At 39.9% G+C, this 21,903-nt stretch overlaps 2 protein-coding genes across 4 annotated transcripts in view; one reads left to right on the top strand and one right to left on the bottom strand.

The window, feature by feature from the left end:
• LOC306960169 (dnaJ homolog subfamily B member 9-like) overlaps positions 1-21,903 on the top strand; it is a 104,787-nt gene extending 82,884 nt beyond the window's left edge. Inside the window, exons 1-3 of one of the 2 annotated variants that reach the window (XM_079552530.1) lie at positions 18,406-18,560; positions 19,133-19,357; positions 20,934-21,903. In XM_079552530.1, coding sequence (XP_079408656.1) covers positions 18,425-18,560; positions 19,133-19,357; positions 20,934-21,391 — 819 coding nt within the window. In that variant the 5' untranslated portion in view covers positions 18,406-18,424 and the 3' untranslated portion in view covers positions 21,392-21,903. Of the gene's footprint in view, positions 1-18,405; positions 18,561-19,132; positions 19,358-20,933 lie in introns of those variants that run through there. The other variant, XM_079552531.1, reaches the window with a different exon arrangement.
• On the bottom strand, positions 946-15,824 carry pnpla8 (patatin-like phospholipase domain containing 8). Of its 2 annotated transcripts, none has more exons than XM_079552428.1 (11): positions 15,611-15,824; positions 12,403-13,474; positions 12,023-12,172; positions 10,829-10,980; positions 10,493-10,587; positions 10,247-10,418; positions 10,097-10,154; positions 9,017-9,211; positions 4,577-4,772; positions 2,237-2,680; positions 946-1,560 (listed from the first exon to the last, which is right to left on the bottom strand). In XM_079552428.1, the coding sequence occupies exons 2-10, from the start codon at positions 13,318-13,320 to the stop codon at positions 2,406-2,408; spliced, it is 2,211 nt and encodes a 736-aa protein (XP_079408554.1). In that variant the 5' UTR covers positions 13,321-13,474; positions 15,611-15,824; the 3' UTR covers positions 946-1,560; positions 2,237-2,405. The 2 variants fall into 2 exon arrangements, with proteins under 2 accessions (XP_079408554.1, XP_079408555.1); XM_079552429.1 differs by lacking the exon at positions 15,611-15,824 and adding an exon at positions 15,513-15,540.

Raw genomic sequence — 21,903 nt, 5'->3', positions numbered from 1 at the left:
TCGGTCCAAGGACGACTGAGAAACATCCTGTTAAAGTCTTCAATCGGAGAACCAGGCTGTTTAAATGCACACGCGATCTCCGGCAACATGTGGTGTTTCAAAACGTGTCAACAATGTTGTTCTTGAAAATCGACTTGAAACAGAGATTCCCATGACGTTAGTGTCTGAGAGGAGAGTGGAGGAGAGAGGAGTTAATCAGAAAGGAGAGTATTTCATAAAACACACAATATCTCAGTTTCTAGAAAAAAAAAAGTGATTTTGATGAAAACTAACTTCTGTTTATCTTAGGATTTCTCAGGAAACGAGGTATGTAGAATTAAACTGTTTTCACCTACGGAGAGCTTAGATTCTCGCCTTTCAAACATAGCTATAACACAGAATACGCTTTGATGCTACAAATAAGTCATGAAAAACAGTCTGGATTGTTGGCACTCTACAGCTAAATCCCCAAAACAGCGCAGCACTCATTGTGTTAAAATTGAGTTACTAAATATCGAAATGCATTGTAAGCTTCATAACAATCAGATAAAAGGAAAAAAAATGTATTAGTCACTGGCGAGGCCTCGTAGATGAGGAGCTGTAACATCCGCGACACTTTATCTACCAAGTACAGATAACTGCTTGAAAAGTTTTGTCTAAAATGATTTACTGGCGACAAAGGACAAGTGGATGAATAGGAAAAGTATCATTTTGTATCATCCCTTATTATGTTTTGTTGAACAATTCGTGCTTTCAACAAAGACTCATGGGAGATGGCTTGTGTTGAGGTAAAAAGTGTGCTTTAATACGGTGTTCAAAACGACCACACAAGGTTGATTCAGGCTAGAGGGTTAAGAGCAAACCACAATGTACTGCTCATCACAGACTAGGATTAAAACATGCTCTGATCACACTCAAGCGCTCATAATCATCATCATCTGTTGAAATTCTACTCATTATTTTTTTAGTCACATGTAAATAATTTCATTTTAAAAGTGCTTTAGATCATGTACAGTGTATGAAATGGGCAGTCGTGCTCATGTTCTCGCTGTGCAGGTGCTTCATCCGATTCAAGTTGAAATGAGCCGATCCGTATTTCAAGTGGCCAACCATTGGCAATACTTTTCATGGTCCAAACAACTGACCATAATTTATTAACTTAGGCACATTCAGACACACACTTGAATATTATTAATGCAATCTTATACAATTTCCTGTGACTGATTAATGACTATTTCTACTAAAAGGTTATTTTAGGTAATACTGGCTGCCTTACAGCAACAGGAAAAATTACGGGAGAGTCTTTCGCTTGTGGTCCGATCAACACCAAACAAATGCCATTCTCAATTCATTTAAATATAAAACTGGAACGTCTCTCTCAGGCACATACTGACACACAGTTAATTTAATCATGCTATCTTTCATATGATCACAATGACTCTTTAAAATGTTACACCTTACTTAACAAGTTCTTCCTGCATGGTAAACCTCCCATGCATTTCTCCTGTAATAAATTATGGCATTACTTGAAGTTCAAACAAAAACCATATCTTTCAATAAAGCTAAAATTCAAGCCACCACCTTAAAGGGATATTTCCGGATTTTTGACATAGGGCCTCACTTCCTAGTTATCCAGAGTGTTGCTGATTTTTGGACATATTTTGTTTTGGTAATTCATGCAGTCCTTATATTTGAAGAGTTGCGTGGCGCTAGGCTAGTGATAGGCTAGCGCATTTCTATGGTACCAGCTAGCCTGCATTAAAAACAGTCTGACACACTCCACAATGCACCTGAGACAAATCACTTATAACTCCAGACCAACAATATAAATGTTTGTGTCGATAGAATAATTTTTGGAATATAACTGACCTTGCATCACATGAATAATCGTATTTTGAGGGACTATTTTCTAGCAGATCACTCCGCCGCTGTGTAGCTTATACAACCACGAAGCTGATGCTGCTCAAATATAAGGTATTTTAAATGCAAAATGCTTAAAATTACTCTATCGAGACAATTTGATAGACATATATATCATTAGTCTGGCGTTATAAATGATTTGCCTGAGGTGCACTGTGGAGCAGGTCAGACTGTTTGAATGCAGGCTAGCTGATACCATAGAAATGCACTAGCCTAGCGCCACAAAACTCTGCAAATATAAGAACTGCTTGAATTACAAAAAAAATATCTCCAGAAATCAGCAACACTCTGGATAACTAGGAAATGAGGCCCTATGTCAAAAATCCTGAAATATCACTTAAAATATTTCTCTGAGGCACATCCTGATACACACACCCGACTTTCATCATGATGCCATTTCAAGCTAGTTTCGTCGAGTTGTTAAAGAGGGTCACAACTATGCCTTGATTACTTTAACATCTAATAAACGCCATCTCTTTTAAACTCTTAGAGGTGCTGAGGATTCCTTACAGCTTGGACAGAAAAGGTAGGCCCTGATACATGTCCCCCTTGAGCTTGGCCCACTCTGCCAGTCTTTGGATGGGGCCCTTCTCCTGCCCCAAAACCAGAGCCGCCTGCTTGAGCTTGGCCTCGTTGCGCTCCAGGTAGATCTCGGCCTCGCTCTTCAGGAAGTTGAGCTTTTCGATGCGGCTCTCGTTCATCGGGATGTCCTCGCTCATGTACGGGTTGAAGCGGAAATAGGTGTCCGGGGGGAGGAGGGCGTCCAGCATCATGTGCACCTCTATAAAACGGAGAATAAAGTGGTGACTGTGTGATTTATTTCCTTATGAGATTATGCATGATGCCTGAGTGGTTTCTGGGCACGATACCACTTGTGAATTGATCTCCAAAATGTCAGCAGTTAATGTAAATGCCGGTCCCAAGGCAGGAGGACTTTTAATCGAATCGTGATTAAATCTAAGCTCAACCTCAATTGTTTTAATACAATTCTGGGGCAGTAACAGCTCATTGTTTGGAGTGTGGACTTTGAGCAATAAAATGGACATTGGTTTATTTAGTAAAGTCTATTCCATACTTTTTGGAAAAATCCAAATGTATTTTTAATACACAGTTGTGCTAAAAGGTTTACTGGCAGAATTATTATTATTTTTTGACTATTTTTCAAAGAATACATGAAAGATAACACAAAAAGTAATTTTTTCACCCAAAGTTATGGTCAAACAACTGAGTTTGCTCTGTTTAAATCATAATGAAAAAAGAAATTATTAAAGATGACCTTGATCAAAAGTTTTCAGTTTTTAATAATGTGTTTTGCCACCTTTAACATCAATGACAGCTTGGAGTCTATTGTGGTAGTTGTGGATGAGGTTCTTTATTTTTTCTGGTGGTAAAGCGGCTCATTTTTCTTGGCAAAAAGCCTGAGCTCTGAGCTCTCCCCACAGTGGTTCAATGATATCGAGGTCAGGAGACTGAGATGGCCTCTAACAGGACCTTCTCTTTATTCTTCGGGAGCCAGTGGCATCAGCGAACCAGCTCCATATATCACAGTAGGTATGGGGCACATTTTTGCTGTCAACAAGGCCTATGATGAGATTCTGCCAGGGTATGTAAACTTTTGAGTACAACTGTATATACTCAAAATATATAATATATATAGAAATAAATATATAGAAATTTAGATCCTTATGATCTATTTTCGATAGATCCACCCAGCTGCGTAGGCATTTTTTCCACATTACAAAAGAAGACTAAATCAAATCAATTGTCATCCAGGTGGTAAACTCTGGTTAAATCTAGTATACCCATACACAAAAGAAATATATTAAAATATATGTTTAATATATTTTTTTGGTGTATGGGTATTTTCTATTATTATTATTCTCTATTATATTTTTGACAAACACCAACAATTCACGAGACTATCTTCATGGCAGTTTTTTGTGGACATGTGCACCTGGGACAGGGTTGTTCAGAGGACATCCTGGACATGGTTTGGCTACAAGCCACCAGGCAAATCCATCCACGCCCACAACGGCTGTATCCAGAGGGCAGGAGTCCCTCACAAAAAAAAAAACTGCCATGAGCACGCTCACTTTGATGAAGAGTGAAACGTTGCTGTGTGTCAAAAAATATAAGTCCAGTTACAAGAAAATTATTCCACTGTGAATATTTTCCTTTTTTTTTCAATATATGTTACCAATTAAACGCTGAGTTCCTGATTTAAGGAACTTTATGGAATAAATAAGTAAAAGTACAGGATATAACTTAACTTAAAGGCCCTATACCTGACACTTTCTTTTTGGCTCATAAAAGTATGTTCTAAAAGTAGTAATTTGTGAAAGAAAAAAAAAATCCGCCTGATGAAGTTTGTATTGTATTATGATTTGATGATGTTGTGTATCTGATCATCTGATTGGTATCGGTCAATATGTGACGAAAACGTGTTCACCTTTTAAGTCACATTTTGACAAAGGACGGTAAAAATACTTGGGTAAAAAATGATGTATAGTTGCTCATTGGTCGCCTTTTGCAAATAACTTTGAAAATATATATTTATGCTTTATATTATTTTTTAGCCAGATGCCAGAGAATTGGGTTTGGAACAAAGACCATATAGGACCATTATAGTCTCACGTCAACATTTCTATATTTGCTTTTTATGCAAACTTAGTCTCACCCTCTGTATCCGTGGCGCTGCTGATCACGTGCGTTAACTTGGTTTTGAGGCTAGTGTAGGTCGCGGTGTTCTTCACCCCATCTTGGAATCGTCCCGTTCCCAGTGACAGGACACACTGAAGAGGAGTGTTGGGCCACAAACATTTGCACTCATGGATCGCCAACGCCGTGGGGTTGTTTATCAGTAACCCTCCGTCCTACAGCAAAAATATGACAAGAAAAGCCAGATAAAATGATATGCGATAAATCGAGAGAGAAAAAATATAGGTCACAATTCAGAGTGTGGGAACAGGAAATTGGCTTTGTGAAAAAAAACAAAAAAAACATTAGACACTCTGGTTGATGAAGTACATGTCTGGACCTTGTTATATGAATCTGCTTGTTATAAATTTGTCGAGGCGGCTGTGAAACTTTGCCCAGGGGGGACAAATGAGGTGACTTGGAGAGGCTGTCTCAGGGATGCACGGATTAAAGCAGAGAAAGAAGAGGAGGTCCGGACTGAAGATGTGCTGCTCTGGCAAAAAGCCCAGTTTATTCAGACCTAAACAAGTGGAAAGGCCCAAGCTACCAACCCCATAGAACTATAATAGGGCAATTCTTCCATTTGTACTTAAAGCAGAACTAAGTAACTCATGCCCCTAGAGGCCATAAGCGCCACTGCAGGTTCATAGCATGTTGCATTTTTTTTACTCATTAACTGTCCGTGAGAGTAAATGCTACGCTGACAGAAAAGACAAAGGGAGAGAGGGATATTGTACATTGTGCCACAACCCAATTACACAATGGAGATGTTTTTTTCACTCAAACTTGGCTGTAAATACTGCTAAAGTGGCGCTAGCTCGCAGTTAGCTTTGCCTGTTAGCCTGTTAGCTTCTTCTTCCTGATTCTATTAGTGTGTATTGCGCCTCCGACCCGAAGCAGGGAAAGTTGCAAGTGTGGTTTTCTGGCCAGAGACACCAGGGGGAGATTAAAGACCCCCCAATCATCCCATTAGCACTTGTATTACCCCCAGAGAGACTATGAAAAGGATTTATTAAGGTAAACAAGTTACTTAGTTCTTCTATAATGGTGTCTTTTTAGGGTTAAGTTTTGCACCTTTTTTTGTCTCTGAAAAGTTGCAATTCAACTTGAAATCAACATTCAACTCACAGTGCACATTTTAAGCACATCCCACAGCATTCACTTCTGGATGAAAAATGAACAGCAAAACAAACATGCTGTATGTGTGTACTACAGATTTACCAGGTTTTGTACGATAAGGACAACTGAGATACGATACCGCCATATTTGCCAATAAATTATACTGTTTCATCATGCTGAAAATTGTAGGGGGAGGAAAATACTTACTTTTAACATTTTTAAACTCCGTATAGTCCCTTTAAAGAGAAGTTTTGTGTAATAAACTAATGCAAAATCAACATGACCCTTTATTGTTTGGATGAGAAACATACAAAGAGCTGAGGAAATGAGTGCAATGATAAACTGCATTTCGTGTACCAGGGTTTTTAATACCATATTCATTACCCAAATACTATATTTTAATGCCACAATTGCATCAAATCTGTGCATATTTCATTTCTTAAGATTTGCATACAAATCTTATCCATTAAACAGAAGAATGAGGGGGAATTTTGGGTTTTGGATAATAAACTGCAGCTGAACGCGTTTAACCATCAACACAACAAATCCCAGTGGAAAAAGAAAGTAACAGAGAAATAGAAGACTTCACCCCAGCAGGTCAGTGACGTTCAGACAGCAGGTTAATTACCCAGCTGCTCTTCCCTGACCCTCGACCTTTCACGATGGGGTCAGACAGAACTCTATGGCAACAAACACATCTCCAAAACACAAACTTTAAACAATTATGATACGTACTTTACTGTATTACTGGATAGTTTAGCAATTTGTATTTCAATCATCTCTATGCTAATGCTGCTCAATCTGCTCTCTTTGCTTTAAATGTAATAAATTCTTTACTACATTGATGTTTTATGGATTGATTTGATCTTCCTTCTTATTCTATGCAACTGTGAAGCACTTTGAACTGCCTTGTGTATGAATTTTGCTCTACAAATAAACTTGGCTTGCCTAAAATGACAAAGATTCCTCCAGCTCATACACATCCCGAGCAAGTGTAGTACTTGTTCTATAATGGCACATTTCTCCTGAGAAATACCAACGCTTGTGCTGAAAACTAGAGGGGGAGTGCGACTGGTGGGTGGCAGCTGCAAAGTGTCCGTATAAACCCAACTCCGAGGTGAAAGTAGAGAACAACATTCCAAAGTGAAAGCCCAAAATAGAGGATAGCCAAAAGCAGGGATGCACAATTCATGAAATTGGATAAAATTGTGTTTTTAAATGGGAATATATAATAGCTTGTTGTATTGCAAGGACTGCTATTATTTAAGGAACAGGCCACCGTCTTTCCATACTAAGATATGTTCTCACCTGAGCTTAGACGAGTTGATGCGTACCTGTCCAGAGACCAAAGATGTTGTAAATATTTAGCCTCTCCTCCTCTCCTCTATGGGGCCACACGGCCTTAGTGATAAGGTGAAGTTAGGGTGAAGTTAGAAGTGACCAAGCTCTTCCACATGTCCCTTATTTAAATACGGTTACGTGAGCGTTTACACGATCCAAGTATAGCTACACAAATTTATTACGCCTTACAATATAGTATCCCCTTTTATCCACTAAGAAAATCGACCTGTTTAATTTTGTGTAACTATACTTGGATCCTGTAACTACTCACTTAACTGTACATAGGGGAAATGTGGAAGAGCTTGGTCGCTTCTAACTTCACCCAAACTTCACCTTATCACTAAAGCAGATGATTTCTATGCACCAACAAACCCTATTTTTATAGAACTAAACCTGTGGAAAAGCCATGATCTTGTTGATCTTAATACATTTGTAATATTGTACAAAGCACATAATAATCTTCTCCCTCCTCACATCCAGGAGCTTTTTGAACATAGGAAATGACAGTATAACCTCAGAGGAATCAGCATTTTCAATAAAGTAAAAGAACGAATAAAAAAAGTTGATGTATTTCTGTAAGCGGTGAATTGGAAGGTCAGTTAAAACAGTACAAAAAGTCAAAGTTTTTAAAAAGATGTATGACTCTACTTAAATTCAAAAATATATAAGCTTAGGATAAATAAAGTAAGAAATTGGTGAAAAGACTCTAATAGATCCATAATGGATGAAATGATTTTAAATGATGACATGATTTTGTTAAAAATTTACATGAAACAAAATGTGCATATAAATCGGAATATTTAAATTATCATATTATAAATGTTGTGTTTGTTTTCTCATGGAAGTATGTAAACTGGGTTAGGCATAATGCGTTTTCACTTTAGCCTAAACCCATTTGGTTGTGTTGTACACAAATATTGGAAATGTTTGTTTAATGTTTAAGGATTGACATAACCAAATAAACTACTACTACTACACCCATTTGGTCCCATAGAGGAGAGGAGGAGAGGCTAAATGCTAACAACATCTTTGACCTTTTTGCGTGACTGAGCGCACACAAAAAGACCAGACAGTTACGCGTCAACTCGTCTAAGCTCAGGTAAGAACATATCTCAGTGTGGAAAAACAGTGGCCTGTTCCTTTAAGGTTTCATGAAATAAGGTTGTTTTGCTACTTTGAGTTTTGGTATAGAAAAGTCTCAGTCTGTAGGTCAGTGTAGCTGTGGCTAAACAATTGCAATGTATCACACTAGGCCAAATGTCCCCTCGTACTGGAGAAGGCAATATGGCTGTGACCAATTAACTACAGTAAGGATATGCATATGTAATAGGAAACATCAAGGGACAACCAATTGTTTGAGGGTACAAAGCTCATTTTTCCTAAGTAGGTTATCGAAATGAAAACTTGTTAGACCAAAGCCTCAAGCCTAATAGCTCCCCATAAGGACCACCATCTAAAGATATCTGGCCTGAAATCTTGCCGCATGTGTAATAACACACATGAAAAGGAAATCAGTTTGAGCCGTCTCCAAAAGGGCCGGCCATTGAAAATGAAACTGTGTTGAGATATTGTCAGAAAACCACACTGGTTTGAATAAAATAATCTTAAAAGTCTTACATCAGAAGACCAACTCACTGAATTAATGCCGAGAGCGTTGTACAGAGAGGCAAGTGTGGTTATTCCATCCCGTTATGATCAAAATCTACATGGTGGTGACAGGGTTCACTTTAGAAGGTATACACTTACATCACTGGGAGGAAATTTAACAACCGCATGAATGACTGTATTGAATAAAACTGATCTACTTATATAGATTCTCTTTTGTTAATTTCATAAACACCTTTTCTTTCTATTATCTTTCAAATTTTGCAGCAGGTCCCATTTTCCCCCCAAAAAGCGCAGAGACAAATATTTGCTGCAATAAGGGCTATTCCCAGTTTTTCTCACGTCTCCGTCATACCTGATGGAGCTCTTTTCCGAGGACAAATTCCTGGAAGTATCCCGGGGCGGCGGAGGAGGCCCTGATAGCCTGCCACATTTTGTGTTTGCAGTCTCCCAGGTAGTGGGATCTCACTCCGGGCATGAGTCTGTAGTTCCTGAACACATGGGCCTTCAGTGGCAAACCCCTGTTCACAATGGTGCTGACTGCTGACACCTAGTGGACAAAGAGCATTGAAGGGTTTTTTATGAGTAGCCTCGACTGCAACAAAAAAAAGGCCACAATATTGTTTTCATAGCTTAGTTCAAAGACATGTGATTTACTTTCTGAAATATTTAAAGCAGAACTAAGTAACTCATGCCCCTAGAGGCCAAAAGCGCCACTGCAGGTGTCGTAGCATCTTGCGTTTGTTTTACTCATTAATTGTCCGTGAGAGTAAATACTACGCTGACAGAAAAGACAAAGGGAAAGAGGGATATTGTACATCCAATTACACGATGGAGGTATTTTTTTTCACTCAAACTTGGTTGTAAATACTGTTTAAGTGGCCCTAGCCCGCAGTTAGCTTTGCCCGTTAGCCTGTTAGCTTCTTCTTCGTGATTCCATTAGTGTGTATTGGTGACTCCGACCCAGTGTTAGGGAAGTTGCAATTCTGGCCAGAGACACAAGGGGGAGATGAAAGACCCCCCCAATCATCCCACTAACACTTGCATTACCCCCAGAAGGACAACGAAAAGGATTTATTAAGGTAAACAAGTAACTTAGTACTGCTTTAAAACACTAAATAGTTATTATTGTGGTGATATTGGTTTCTACCTAAATTAATGTGAAATTAAAAGCAAATTTCATAGAAGGAAAGATTACCAAATCATTATACACATTAAACAAATTGTAAATAAACCAATATGCGTGTGAACAATATCATTTGCTCCCTTTTTCATCAGGAGATTATTTACACTAGATGTACTTCCTGTGACAACCAGCCCCAACACTGTGACTGGAGACTCAAACTGGTGACCTTCCAATGCACTTTGTTTGCACAATGTTATGGGTATTTATTAAGTACTGCAAAAATGTAAGAATGTTTTTCCCAGCACTTACTTTGGGACAGTGTGGATCCCTGGCACTTTCAATCATGCTTCCTTCACCCATTCGTTCTCTTTGAAAATACAAAAATAAATAGTTACATGATAAGATTGAAGAAACTGGACCATGATATAATGACAAAATGTAATTAAAATGAAAACTAACTTGAGGATGTTCTCCCACATTTCACTGTCGTAAAAGGCATGACTCCAGCCCATTTTGACCGTGCCCACAATGACGTTCTGCTTAAAAACATCAGAGCCCAGCTTCCGGTACATCTCCTCACATTCCTCCAAAGGGATCTGAAAAATGCCCAACATGAAGGCCAAGATGGCTCCTGGAAACAAGAGGATGCAGGAAGTGCCACATGGACTCAAACACTTTTAAATATCAAACATTTATAAACCGTACCTGTGCTGACCCCGCAGATGTAGTCAAACAGCTCATGGATTCTTTTCCCAGTGAGGTTCTGTAGTTTATTAAGAGTCTGAAGAGCCAGGAGACCTCTGGAAATAAAGAATGAGCCTTATCATTTCATTGTCTTTATTACATAGCATAAACTAAATATGCTGTTTGGATGTTTATGCAGCAATATGAGACAACACTGAGAGTTAATCTTCAAGCAGAGGTGTTTTGTCCACTGATTACTATTAAAAATGTTGTGCAGGGCAGTTTGACAGTGACATCTTACGTTGAATGTGACAGTAAATTTATAGATTTGATACAATGGGAAGTGATGATCGGTACCTCGTCCCTCCTCCGTCAATAGCCAGTACTCTGATGCCTCGGCCTTTTACAGGGTCTGTGAATCCGACTACAGCCAGAGCCTCCCTCACTGCAGACTGCAGAGGGAGGTCCTTGGCCTGTCGCAGTCTCAACAGCGTGGGCAGCAGACTCTCCTGAAATACAAAAACATGCAAAACATCAAGCGTGCGACCACACCAATACACACACGATAAGGGCTGGGCAATTAACCGAAATTTAACCGAAATCGAAATCTCTACTTTGGTCAATCTTAATAATCGTCATTGGACTTTATAATCGACAGGTTTACAGACATTTCTTTGGCACAAACAGTACCTAGTTTGGGAGTTTGGACGAGATAATGGAAGACTTTTGTGCGTTAAATGAGACTTGATGAAAGCTTTTGTTCTTGTTTGAGCTGAGGTTTGAATAAAAGATGTATCTAATTTTATGAACCAGCAAGATGTATTTAATTTATTATGAAAAAATAAAATCCTACACACAATATTGCTCAAAGTCACACAGTGTAACATTTCACTTTATTATTTATTTAAAGGAACAACAAACAAATAAAGTATACATTTAATAAAATGAACAAAGTATTTGATTTAAATACTCATAATAAGATAAAAGTAGTAAAAGAGTCTTTATTGTGAGTCAGCAGGCCGCTCCTCAGACCTGTCACTAACTCATCTCCACGGATGTTGCTGCATGGCTAAATGTAAGGTTTAAAGGAACAGGCCACCGTTTTTCTATATGTTCGTACCTGAGCTTAGACGAGTTGATGCGTACCTGACGGGTCTTTGTGCGTGCCCGTGGAAGAGCGTGATAGCTTCCAACTTCACCCTGTTTGGAGCTATAGGACTATGTTAGCCAAATACTAACAACATCTTTGGTCGTATTGCGTGACTGAGGGCACGCACAAAGACGAGACAGGTACGTATCAACTCGTCTAAGCTCAGATAAGAACATATCTCAGTATGGAAAAACGATGCCCTGTTCCTTTAAATACATTTGGTCCCGTTTCATATGCTTTATTTCAATAATCCACTGCAAAGATTCTCTTGTTGGTGTCTAGCTGATTACGAGGAGAATATATCTTTCGTTTCTCAGTTTGGGGACTGAGCACTTCCCCTCATATAACCTGGAATGTGTTTAATTTGAACAAGCTGTGGGTAAAGATTAATATCAGTTCACCTTGATGGCCACTCCTCGTGTCTCGGGGAATTCCAGGAGGTGGAAGCTGAGCTCCTCGACTCGAGTGGTGAGTAGTTTAACATCAGTGACTCTCTGTAAACCCTTCACCAGTGCTCTGGTCCGGTTGTCCACACTCACTCTCGCTATTATCTGCAACACAAAAAATACTGTTTTAAATGTTGATGACTGGACTGGGGTTGATTGAGTAACATTTGAAAAATAAGTCAAAAAGGTTTGCTACAGTGTCCAGTCGTGCAAGTCTAAGCATCCATAAACAGATATCAGAATTTGTGTAGTGTAGTTTTAAATGACACAGGTAATAAAGAAACGCCACATAAAGTGTGTTGGGGGTGTTCCATAATTAAGACTTAAAACAATACCTTCTCTCTTTGACTTATGAGCAGCTGTTTGGCCTTTTCTTCTTTCTCCTTCTCACTCTCGCGCTTCTCCCCCAATTTCTGCTCCGGAGGCACCTCCACAGCAGATTTCTCTTTCTCAGCCACCACGACTTTAGAATCGCCTCTGAATTTGGGTACTAACGGGGCTATGTAGCTGCCAACAAACGCCTGAACGCTTGGTCTGGGGTAGGACAGATAGCGGGTGAAACCTTTTTTTGTAGGTGCAGCTTGGGCGGGGGTACTCGGCGGGGTCGGTTTCGCAGACGGAGGGTCCGTAGTTGTGATTTCTGGGAGAGGAGAGGTATTAGATGTCTCAATACTTTTAGTTTCTGCCACGGGCGACATAACAAGGATTGGGTCTTTGGGGGGTTGAAATGCGACGTGAATAATAGGCGTTGCAGAAGTGGTGCCTTTATTTTGCTGTGGTCTGTCCGTGTCTTCTGCCTCTGCGCTGCTGCCAAAGTAACTGTTAATATGTGTTGCAAGCGTTTTGTACGTCTCATCCATATTTGTTGAGAATCCAGTCGGATGGAAAATTTGCAGAGTTTGTTTGGCCACATTCGTAGAGGAACTTGGCATGGGCGCACTTGCCCCTGATACTGAGATCGTTGCGGGTTTCTTGCTAGCAACAAAAGGTTTTTCTGAAATGCTTCGTTCTGGCTCATCAATCTTCATCTCATCTTTCTCAACTTCTTTCTCTTCTTTCATCTTGGTCTCAGGTGTTGATGGAGAACTCTCAGCTCCATTTGACGTTACGTTTTCTGCTTTCAACAATTTATTTTCTACTTGAGGGCTGTCCACGGCCAGACTCCCAGGTTTGAAGCGAGAAAACTTAGAAATTAAATCTGCGCTCCCCACCGCCTTTGTGACACTGTCGATAGTGGTCCTGATGCGCGACATGCGTTTAGCCCAGGGGACACTGGAGGTTAATGAAGACTTGTTCCTTTAGCAGGACTTTGGATGTTCTTGTTGGGAACAGCGCAGCATTCTGTGAGGTGCAGCCGTCTTTAACTGCAGAAAGGGATTGGCTTTATGCAAGTTGTTCTCCAGTTTCCTAAAAAGTAGAAGAGAAAAATCAAAAATTGTGTAATACGAGTAAATTACACGTTTGCAGATAAAGGACATTGTGCATCCCAGGACTATGCAAATAGAAGAAAGACAGAAAGTATGACAAAAAAGCACCTAAACTAGAGGTCAAAGGGATATTTCAGGATTTTTGACATAGGGCCTCATTTCCTAGTTATCCAGAGTGTTGCTGATTTCTGGAGATATATTTTTTAATTGATGCTGTCCTTATATGTGAAGAGTTTAGTGGTGCTAGGCTAGTGCTAGGCTAGCGTATGTCTATGGTAACTTGTAGCCTGCATTAAAAACCTCTTCAAAATTATCAGGTAGTCCTCCAAATGTTGCCATATCCGTTTTTTAGAAAGCTCTTTGTGAATTGTAATAAAGCCGGCCGCAGGTAAACAAACTACTGTAGATCCGGCAACCTAGCAGATCACTCCGCCGCGGCTAGCTTACAACCAGGAAGTTGATGCTGCTCAAATATAAGATCTTTTAAACGCAAAATGGTTATATTTAAACAATTATTCAGTCAACACAGACATTTATATCGGCAGTCTGGTGTTACAAGTGATTTGCCTCAGGTGCACTGTGCTTGGGTCAAACTCTTTTTAATGCAGGCTACTAGTTACCATAGACATGCACTAGCCTAGCACTAGCCTAGTGCCACTAAACACTTCAAATAGAAGGACTGCATGAACAAAACAAAAACAAAAAATCTCCAGGAATCAACACCACTCTGGATAACAGGGAAATGAGGCCCTATGTCAAAAATTCTGAAATATCCCTTTAATATTCTGATCCATCAACTGCACGGTTTATGGTCTGAGCAATTCTGGATGACTGAGAGCCTTCAAAAACAAGTCTTATTTCAAATTTCATACGTCCTTATTTACGTAGTTACTTTATGCTGTTATTATAGTGGCTTGGACAGTAAACTTGCGTTTTAGTTACTAAATTATAGTTAGGCCTAAATAGAGTAAATAACTGGTTCAGTGAAAAATACTGTGTCCCTCTTTTGAAGTTGGTCTCTGTTCAGTGACTGCTCTGTATTTTTGTCCTTGCAATATTAAAAACACACACATAAGAAAAAAGGCTAATAAAAGTTAAAAAAAAATAACCCAAGGACTAAAGGCTGCTTCTTCAGGCGAGCAACAAAACTTTTATACGCAGTGCACCAACAGAGGGCCTCGTGCGTCTTCTGGTAGTCATAGAAACGGCGTACCCAAACCGTATGCTGTAAACAAAACACTCCACCCAATAATCTGATCAAAAAGGAGATCATGGAGGATTATTTAACCCACGAAGACCTAACACCCGAGTCAGCCCACCTGGTAAAAGCTTTGATGGACCCCCACTGCCCAACGGAGAACAACCGGGAAGATGGAAACGAAGGCGCCGCGTTTCGGGTGAATATCGACTGGGCTGCGAGCGAGGACTTCACCGTGGAAGTTGGACAGGGGCAAATTCACCAGTATATCAAAACGTGGGGTCTCCCTCCCGCCTGGCTCTACGGCTTGGACTACTTGGGCGTTACTAAAGAGGAGTTTTTCACATTTTACCACTACCGGGCTCGCTTTAGCACGCCGACAGCACAGAAGCCGATCGTGGGGACCGCCAGCGTCTACTTCGCCGTGAGTAAAGTCAACCCGCAGACACAGCCGGTGGACGTGCATTTCGTCATCGAGTCGAACAGGCTTGTGAACAGAGCTGGTGGCGGAGTGGTTTTCCGGGAAAAGTGGCTGACTGATGTGATCGAGAGTAAAGGATTGTTACGACAAACTATGCAGGACCTTTGGACGGAAGGAGTGTGAGGTTTGATGCGCTGGATAATGGGCACAAAGGACAGTGCCCCCCATCATCACCATCCACACAGACCAGAATGAAAGCAACCTGAGATGGAAGTTCTCTGCTGTTTAGACTGAATTACACTTCGACTCCTAACTAAACATAGCGTTTGTCTTTTCTGACCAGGCAAATGCGTTTGTAAATCCGTACTGTATACATTTTTGACAGCTGGGCTAGCTTACCTTATCTGCACACAGCAATCAAAACAAAAACGGCAATGCTAACAACAAGCTAACAAGCTAACACTCATTTGGATGATAGCACAGTTTGCCTTTTTTACCTTGAGAAAGACAAGTTCAGAGAGATTCATTCATTAATTTGATGTGTCGGCACCACTGGTTCACCCGGAGGAGCTGAAAACCAACATGAAAAACACAGGAAGTGACGTAATAACCTGGTTGTTTGCAATACCCAGAGGAGACCACGAGATGGGAGTAAAGCGCCCTTTACGCAGAAATAAAAGTATGATCTGAGTTTCAAAATATTCACCTCTGGGGCTGTCTTGTCTAAAAACAAGCCATAGCTGTACCCTTTTTTGTTGTTGTAAATAGCACTGAGCAGGGGCGGATCTAGAAAAAAAATCACGGGATGGATCATTTCTGGGGTGCCAACACATTTTACAATGTTGAATGTTTATAGCCGGGGTACGCAAGTTATGCCTTTTAGATGCAGCCTCCCAAAATTACATACAAATAGTAGCACTGCCCATAAAATAAGTAGAGGGTTTCTAACTTAAACTTTGTAAAACAAATAATTTAAAAAAGCATCATCTTGAGAACCACAGGAGTTGGCACCTGGCTCCTTTAGCTATAAAGCTGTTATAATATTTTGTCCTGTGAAAAAAGTACTAACTGAGAGTGAGCCCCTGTAAGCACCCATTGAGCTTCTTGAGAAGATGGGAGACATCACATGACATCAATGGGGTGGCAGCTGGGGTGGCAAGACCTTTACTAGGGGTGGCAGCTGCCACCCCTAGATCCGCCCCTGGTTCTGAGTCTGTGAAAACAGAAGCGAGCGAGTGCATCAATGGTCTGGGAAAAAGTGAAAAGGTAGATCGGTGCTCTTCAAAGACTGGGCTGAGCTTACATGGAATAAATTAGCTGAGACTGGCTTGTAGAACAGCTTGTGCTAAGTAGCGAAAGCAGTCAAAAAAAGCTAAATAAAGTCCGAGGCACTCGAGTCAAATAGCAAAACGTCAAAGTCCTTTATTAACAATGGACCAGCACAGGTCGTCAGGGCGTGAGCACTGAGTCAGTGTTTGGGAACGAAAGAATGTTTTGGAGAATGTAGTCAACATTCACCAACACATTAATAGCCTATATATAAAATTTGCACTCATGCACTTTGTTGTACATTGTGTAGACCTACGGGGGACATGACCTGCGAACTCTTCATGCGTCGCATCAGCTGCAAACCTGAATTGTGCTGATGGCATAGTACTAGATAAATAAAAAATAAAAATAAATTAATAAATAAAGGCTAAACCAAAATGTTACCATGTAAAGGTCTACATCTGGTAGCATGGCATAGCTGTGATGCATGAAACATATTGTTTTTGTAAACTAAATTTATTGCAGGGGTTCAGCACCATGGAGAGCATCCTTAATAGAAGACCTTTATCAAGTAATTTGTTCAAAGTCAGTTGACTCTAAAATGCCACTACTTTCTTTTTCTGTGAGATAGGATTTATAGGCCTTTTTGCCCTATTTTATAATGCCTTATCTTGTATTAAGAGAGAGTTTCCCACATTATGTTTTCAAACTATTTATTTGTTTATCTTTGTTAATATCAATTATTGCATGTCAATTTTCCAACAGGAATTGTTAGACAATTATCTGAGACACGTGCCTCTTTTTCTATTGCTAAACCTACTGGATGATTTAAAAAAAAAAAAAAAAATGTATACCAAGAACGTCCCACTAAGATGAGGAATATCTTTTCCAGGGGAGTCCTTGCTCCTGAGGGGAACCAATTGTTTTCCCATAATTTTCAAGTTCATCATTACTCTACAAGGCAGGCTGCAATTTCACATCTCGTCGTGATCAACTGACAATTAAATATCATTCAGATTCAGATTAATTTAACAGATAAAGAGAGGAAATATTTATACATATAGTCTGAAATGGAATAGGCAGAAGCTATCCCAACATCATGGAGTTAAAGTATTGTACAGACATATCCATCTTCTGGATTCATCCACAACATTTTCCATGTACAAAAACAAACTAAAACATAAATGAATGGCTGAGTATTTGCACTGACTACAGAGCAAAGACACATAATCTGCAGTCTGCGGTTTACATTTTTCCACCACTCACCTGTTGTAACATGCAAAACAAGTTTGCTATAATCTGGCATATTTACACTGTAACTACAGTTGTTCATTAATATGCACTGTTCCTATTTATATATTTATTTTAGTAATAAAAAAATAAGGAAATGATTGTATGAGTATTGACACTTTGTATTTGACTTGGTATTTTGACTATGGAGTGACTTGGCATGGCTTAGTCACTTTGCTTGGGAGTGGTGTTGTTATAAGAATGCTTGGCTTCTACCTCTCCCACGCACTTTACATTTTTGTGCCTATTTATACATCTGAATGGATGTTGTTGTTTCTTTTTAAAGGTTCTTTCACACTGATGTGCTAAATAAAATGAAAATAAAAACAATCAAACAAAAAAAGGGAAACTTAATTTTGAGAGGATCTTTGTAGGCATATAACATAAAACCACCCATTGTAAAAATAAGTCGTCGAAAACATTAATATTTTTTACGCATGAAATGACATGAAGCGGCAGAAGTGCTCCCCCTACCTACGATGTTTGGGTACTTTCCTCAAACCCGGAACAATGAAAACATTAAACATTATAAACAGTGGTCAAAATGTTTGTAGGTACAGCACTAACAACATAACTAAATCCCCATTTACTGAATTCAATTAGCAGCAAAAGCTATGGCAAAAAATATACGTGTCTCTGTTTTATACAAGAGACTGAAATACACCGAGGAACAAGTGAAGCCAGCCTGCGCCACGTGCACCTTGATTCCGCCAATCAGAGCGCACCGAGTCAGCGCGTGGAGCAGCGGACCAATGGCGTTTCGAGTCGTGTTGTTACGTCTCGGGAATGCGGCTCGTCAACAGTTTAGTAGATTTCTCGACCACGATCAGCTGGTGCATTTGGTTGCCGTCAGTGGTGTCCCTCGGCTGTTTGTCACGTCAGCTCCAGGTACGAACCTTTTATACTTCTTTGTATCACTTTGGGTTTGGTTTGTGAGCGTAAAAAGCGTGAAATGTTGGGTTAGTCGATCTAAATGAGGGCGCTCGTAGTCCCCGCCTCTATGAGTTGGCGCTTTAAGGCGAGAGTAATCTTTGTTTTTTGCGAATGGTTTCACCAAAGATCTTTAACAAATGTGATGTGATTTTATTTAAGATAATTGGGTTTCACGTTAACTCCAGCCAAACACTTGTCGTCCTTATTGTCACATTGGCCAGTGGATTTTAGATGGCTTATTTCTTTTTATTCAATCAATGAGGAAATGTAACACCTCCCTGGTACAAGTTATTGTTGCTACACACTTTTAACTTTTTAATCTGTAAACAACTTGTTAAGATATTTCATTGGTAAAACACTGCTAGCAACAGTTGATAAAGATTTGACTAAGTAGCATGTGAGCAAAAATATGAATCCCAAGCCCTGATTATCTTACATAAGTGGACAGTTTTTATTGCATTTCTTATATTCTTCTGACCATGTTTTGCAAGAGATGCGTTGTTAATGTATTTTTATCCCCTCTTTAGGTGTCAGAATGGCCACAGCACAGTCCGTGTTGCTCCTGGCAGTGCATATTCTGCTGGTTTCAGAATTCATCTTGGCCAAAAGGGACTACTACGACATCCTGGGGGTGCCCAAAGATGCCTCTGAGCGTCAAATCAAGAAAGCCTTCCACAAGCTGGCTCTCAAGTACCATCCGGACCGGAACAAGGGCCCAGACGCTGAAGCGAAGTTCAGAGAAATCGCAGAAGGTTGGTTTTTGTTTGTTTGTTTCGTTTTGTTTTGCACTGCGGTTTACATTTTTTTTCCACCCGCTCACCTGTTGTAACATGCAAATCAGGCATGACTGACAGGTTTGTCCTTCGAACAGCAGCAGCAAAGGAACATTTGGATTGCTGACTGGTCTTAGAAGTTACTTAACCGCGTAACCCCGCCTTCAGCAAGTGCATTTTCTCCACTTTCTCCGGCCCGAGCAACGCCACAATAGAAAGCTAAGACCTACAAAACTCATCTAAATTGATCTTTTTCCTCACATTATTGATAAATCCAGAACAAGGGGTTAATAAGGCAGTTCCCTATTGACTATAATGCAGCATTGAGGCTTTGTAGCTTTTACATTTTGCGCTTTTACAACTAAATATAGAAAGGACAGATGGCGTAACTACCCCTGGAAAGAGTTATTAATCCGGCTACACTGGGAAACGCTGAGAACTCTGTATTTTGATCAGTTTATTTTTCCTATGTAGCATTAGTATTTAGCCATCAAACATCGCATTATGAACCATGCAGATGTTTTCAGCTGTTGTCAACCCATGAACCTCATTTAGATTAAGTTAAAGCCTAGTTAGAAGTCATTGATGAAGTGGTTAATAATAAAATTAACAAATAAAAGTGGCTTCTGATCCAAATGTTGAAACATATTCAGTTTTTTCAGATAATCGTGGGTCGGGTTCACTTCCAACGGCCACTGAACATCATCTAATAAGTTGTTTATTATGAAGAAACATCAGAAAGTATATAAATGCCATAAAATGGACATTCATACCTTGCCATAGTCGGCAAATGCTTCACCATTCCAGACCATGCAGGGAGAAAAAGCTCGTGAAGCCGTTTATAACGTAAATGCGCATTTGTAGGAAGACGCTCAGAAACTACCACAGTTTATGTGATTTTCTTTGGTGAAACCTGCCTCTAAATACCAGGTTTGCTGCACAGACGCCCAAAGGAATTAATGGAACAGCTTCGACGACGCCAATATGGCGGGCGTCGTAACCTCGGTGGATACGTCATAAATACTTGGATTGCCGTCTTCATCGATGGCAGCGTTTTCGGCACTTTTTAGATTTTTTTTTTTTCATAGCTTTTTTGTTGATTTTCTGTTGCTCTTTTCTTTTTTTTTACTCTTTCACTGTTTTTTTAGTCGCTCTTTTGATGCACTTTTTTTATCCTCATTTTTGACGCCTTTTTCAAGAAGCCAAATTGGAGAAAATGTGCTTGGTTCAGGTGGGGATTAAGAGGTTTATCAACAAATTAACTCTGTAATTGTAAGAGTGTGGTCAGAAATAATAGTATTTCTATATACATGCACCGACTTTAAAGTTGGACATCTGAACCCTAACCGTAACACTAAACAAACCAGTTTTTATAGTATCATATGCAAGTGTGCCCAGCCCTCGAGAACACACATTACATAAGACTTTGAAGCACTTACTTTCATCTACATTCAGAATTTTCAGTTTCATTTCTGTGTAATGAATTTAAATTGTGTTTGTGCTATAGCTGATCGATTGTAAACAACAGCACTTTTCCTTTTGTGACTGCTTACAGCTTATGAGACGTTGTCAGATGACAAGAGGAGGCGAGAGTACGACCAGTTTGGGCATCATCCGTCGGGACAGGATTTCACAGGAGGAGCCGCTGGAGGCCACAAAGACTATAATTTTAAACAGCACTTCCAATCTTTTAACTTTGACGACTTGTTCAAAGACTCTGACCCATTTGGTCACCAGCAATTTCACCATAACTTTCACTCCAACTCCCAAGCTCACCAAAAGCGGCACTTCGACAGCCACTTCCGGGCACACCAGGAGGCCATGAACCAGCACAAGAGAGCGTTTGGAGGAGGACTTTTTGATGATATGTTCGAGGACTTGGAGAAGATGTTTTCCTTTAACGCACAGAGCACTAGGACTGAGACCCGCTTCCAGGACTCAGGCAAACCGCACTGCAGGACAGTGACCCAGCGCAGGGGAAACATGGTGACCACATTCACTGACTGCTCCTGAATGTGAACAAACCTAGACAACAACGCCCTCTAGGGGGCACTCAGGATTCTGTTGGGTTGAATAGAGATAGAAATTTGAATGCTAATTTATGACATGACGTGGTGGATTTGAGAAGATTTAAAAGAAGAAAAAGTCATTTGACGTATATGTCATAGGAACAAATGGATTTGCTCCACTGAAGCAATAACGTCACACATTACAACACAATAATAATTCTGGAGCTAAACACATGCAGAACCTCATTATCATACACTTTCCCATTTAACTCTTTATGTCTGTAATGGGTTAATTTCATATGACATCACAACATTCTAAAGAGAGACCTGAGGTGGTGGGCTGCTGAGAATTCTGTGGTGGCAACTATAGATACAGACGGCATCTCTGGAATCGCCCATATATGGTCATGTTTAAAAACAGTTAAGGGGGAAAACAATTTTGAAAAAATCTAAACTTTCTCTAATTATTCAAAAACTACTTTAACAAATGCTGAATTATGAATATAGTTTTCTACT

The sequence above is a fragment of the Gobius niger genome (genome assembly GCF_951799975.1).
Source record: "Gobius niger genome assembly, chromosome: 2".
In the NCBI taxonomy this organism is placed as follows: domain Eukaryota; kingdom Metazoa; phylum Chordata; class Actinopteri; order Gobiiformes; family Gobiidae; genus Gobius; species Gobius niger.
Note: the sequence above shows the minus strand (reverse complement) of the source record. Positions and strands in the feature narration are given on the sequence as shown.

What these genes read in the sequence shown, in the direction of transcription:
- pnpla8 (XM_079552428.1), bottom strand. Translation starts at nt 13,320, where the DNA reads ATGTCGCGCATCAGGACCACTATCGACAGTGTCACAAAGGCGGTGGGG. An exon ending in TCATAAGTCAAAGAGAGAAG is followed by an intron (nt 12,173 to 12,402) that starts GTATTGTTTTAA and finishes TTTGTGTTGCAG; the next exon opens with ATAATAGCGAGAGTGAGTGT. An exon ending in GGGATCCACACTGTCCCAAA is followed by an intron (nt 9,212 to 10,096) that starts GTAAGTGCTGGG and finishes TTTGTCCACTAG; the next exon opens with GTGTCAGCAGTCAGCACCAT.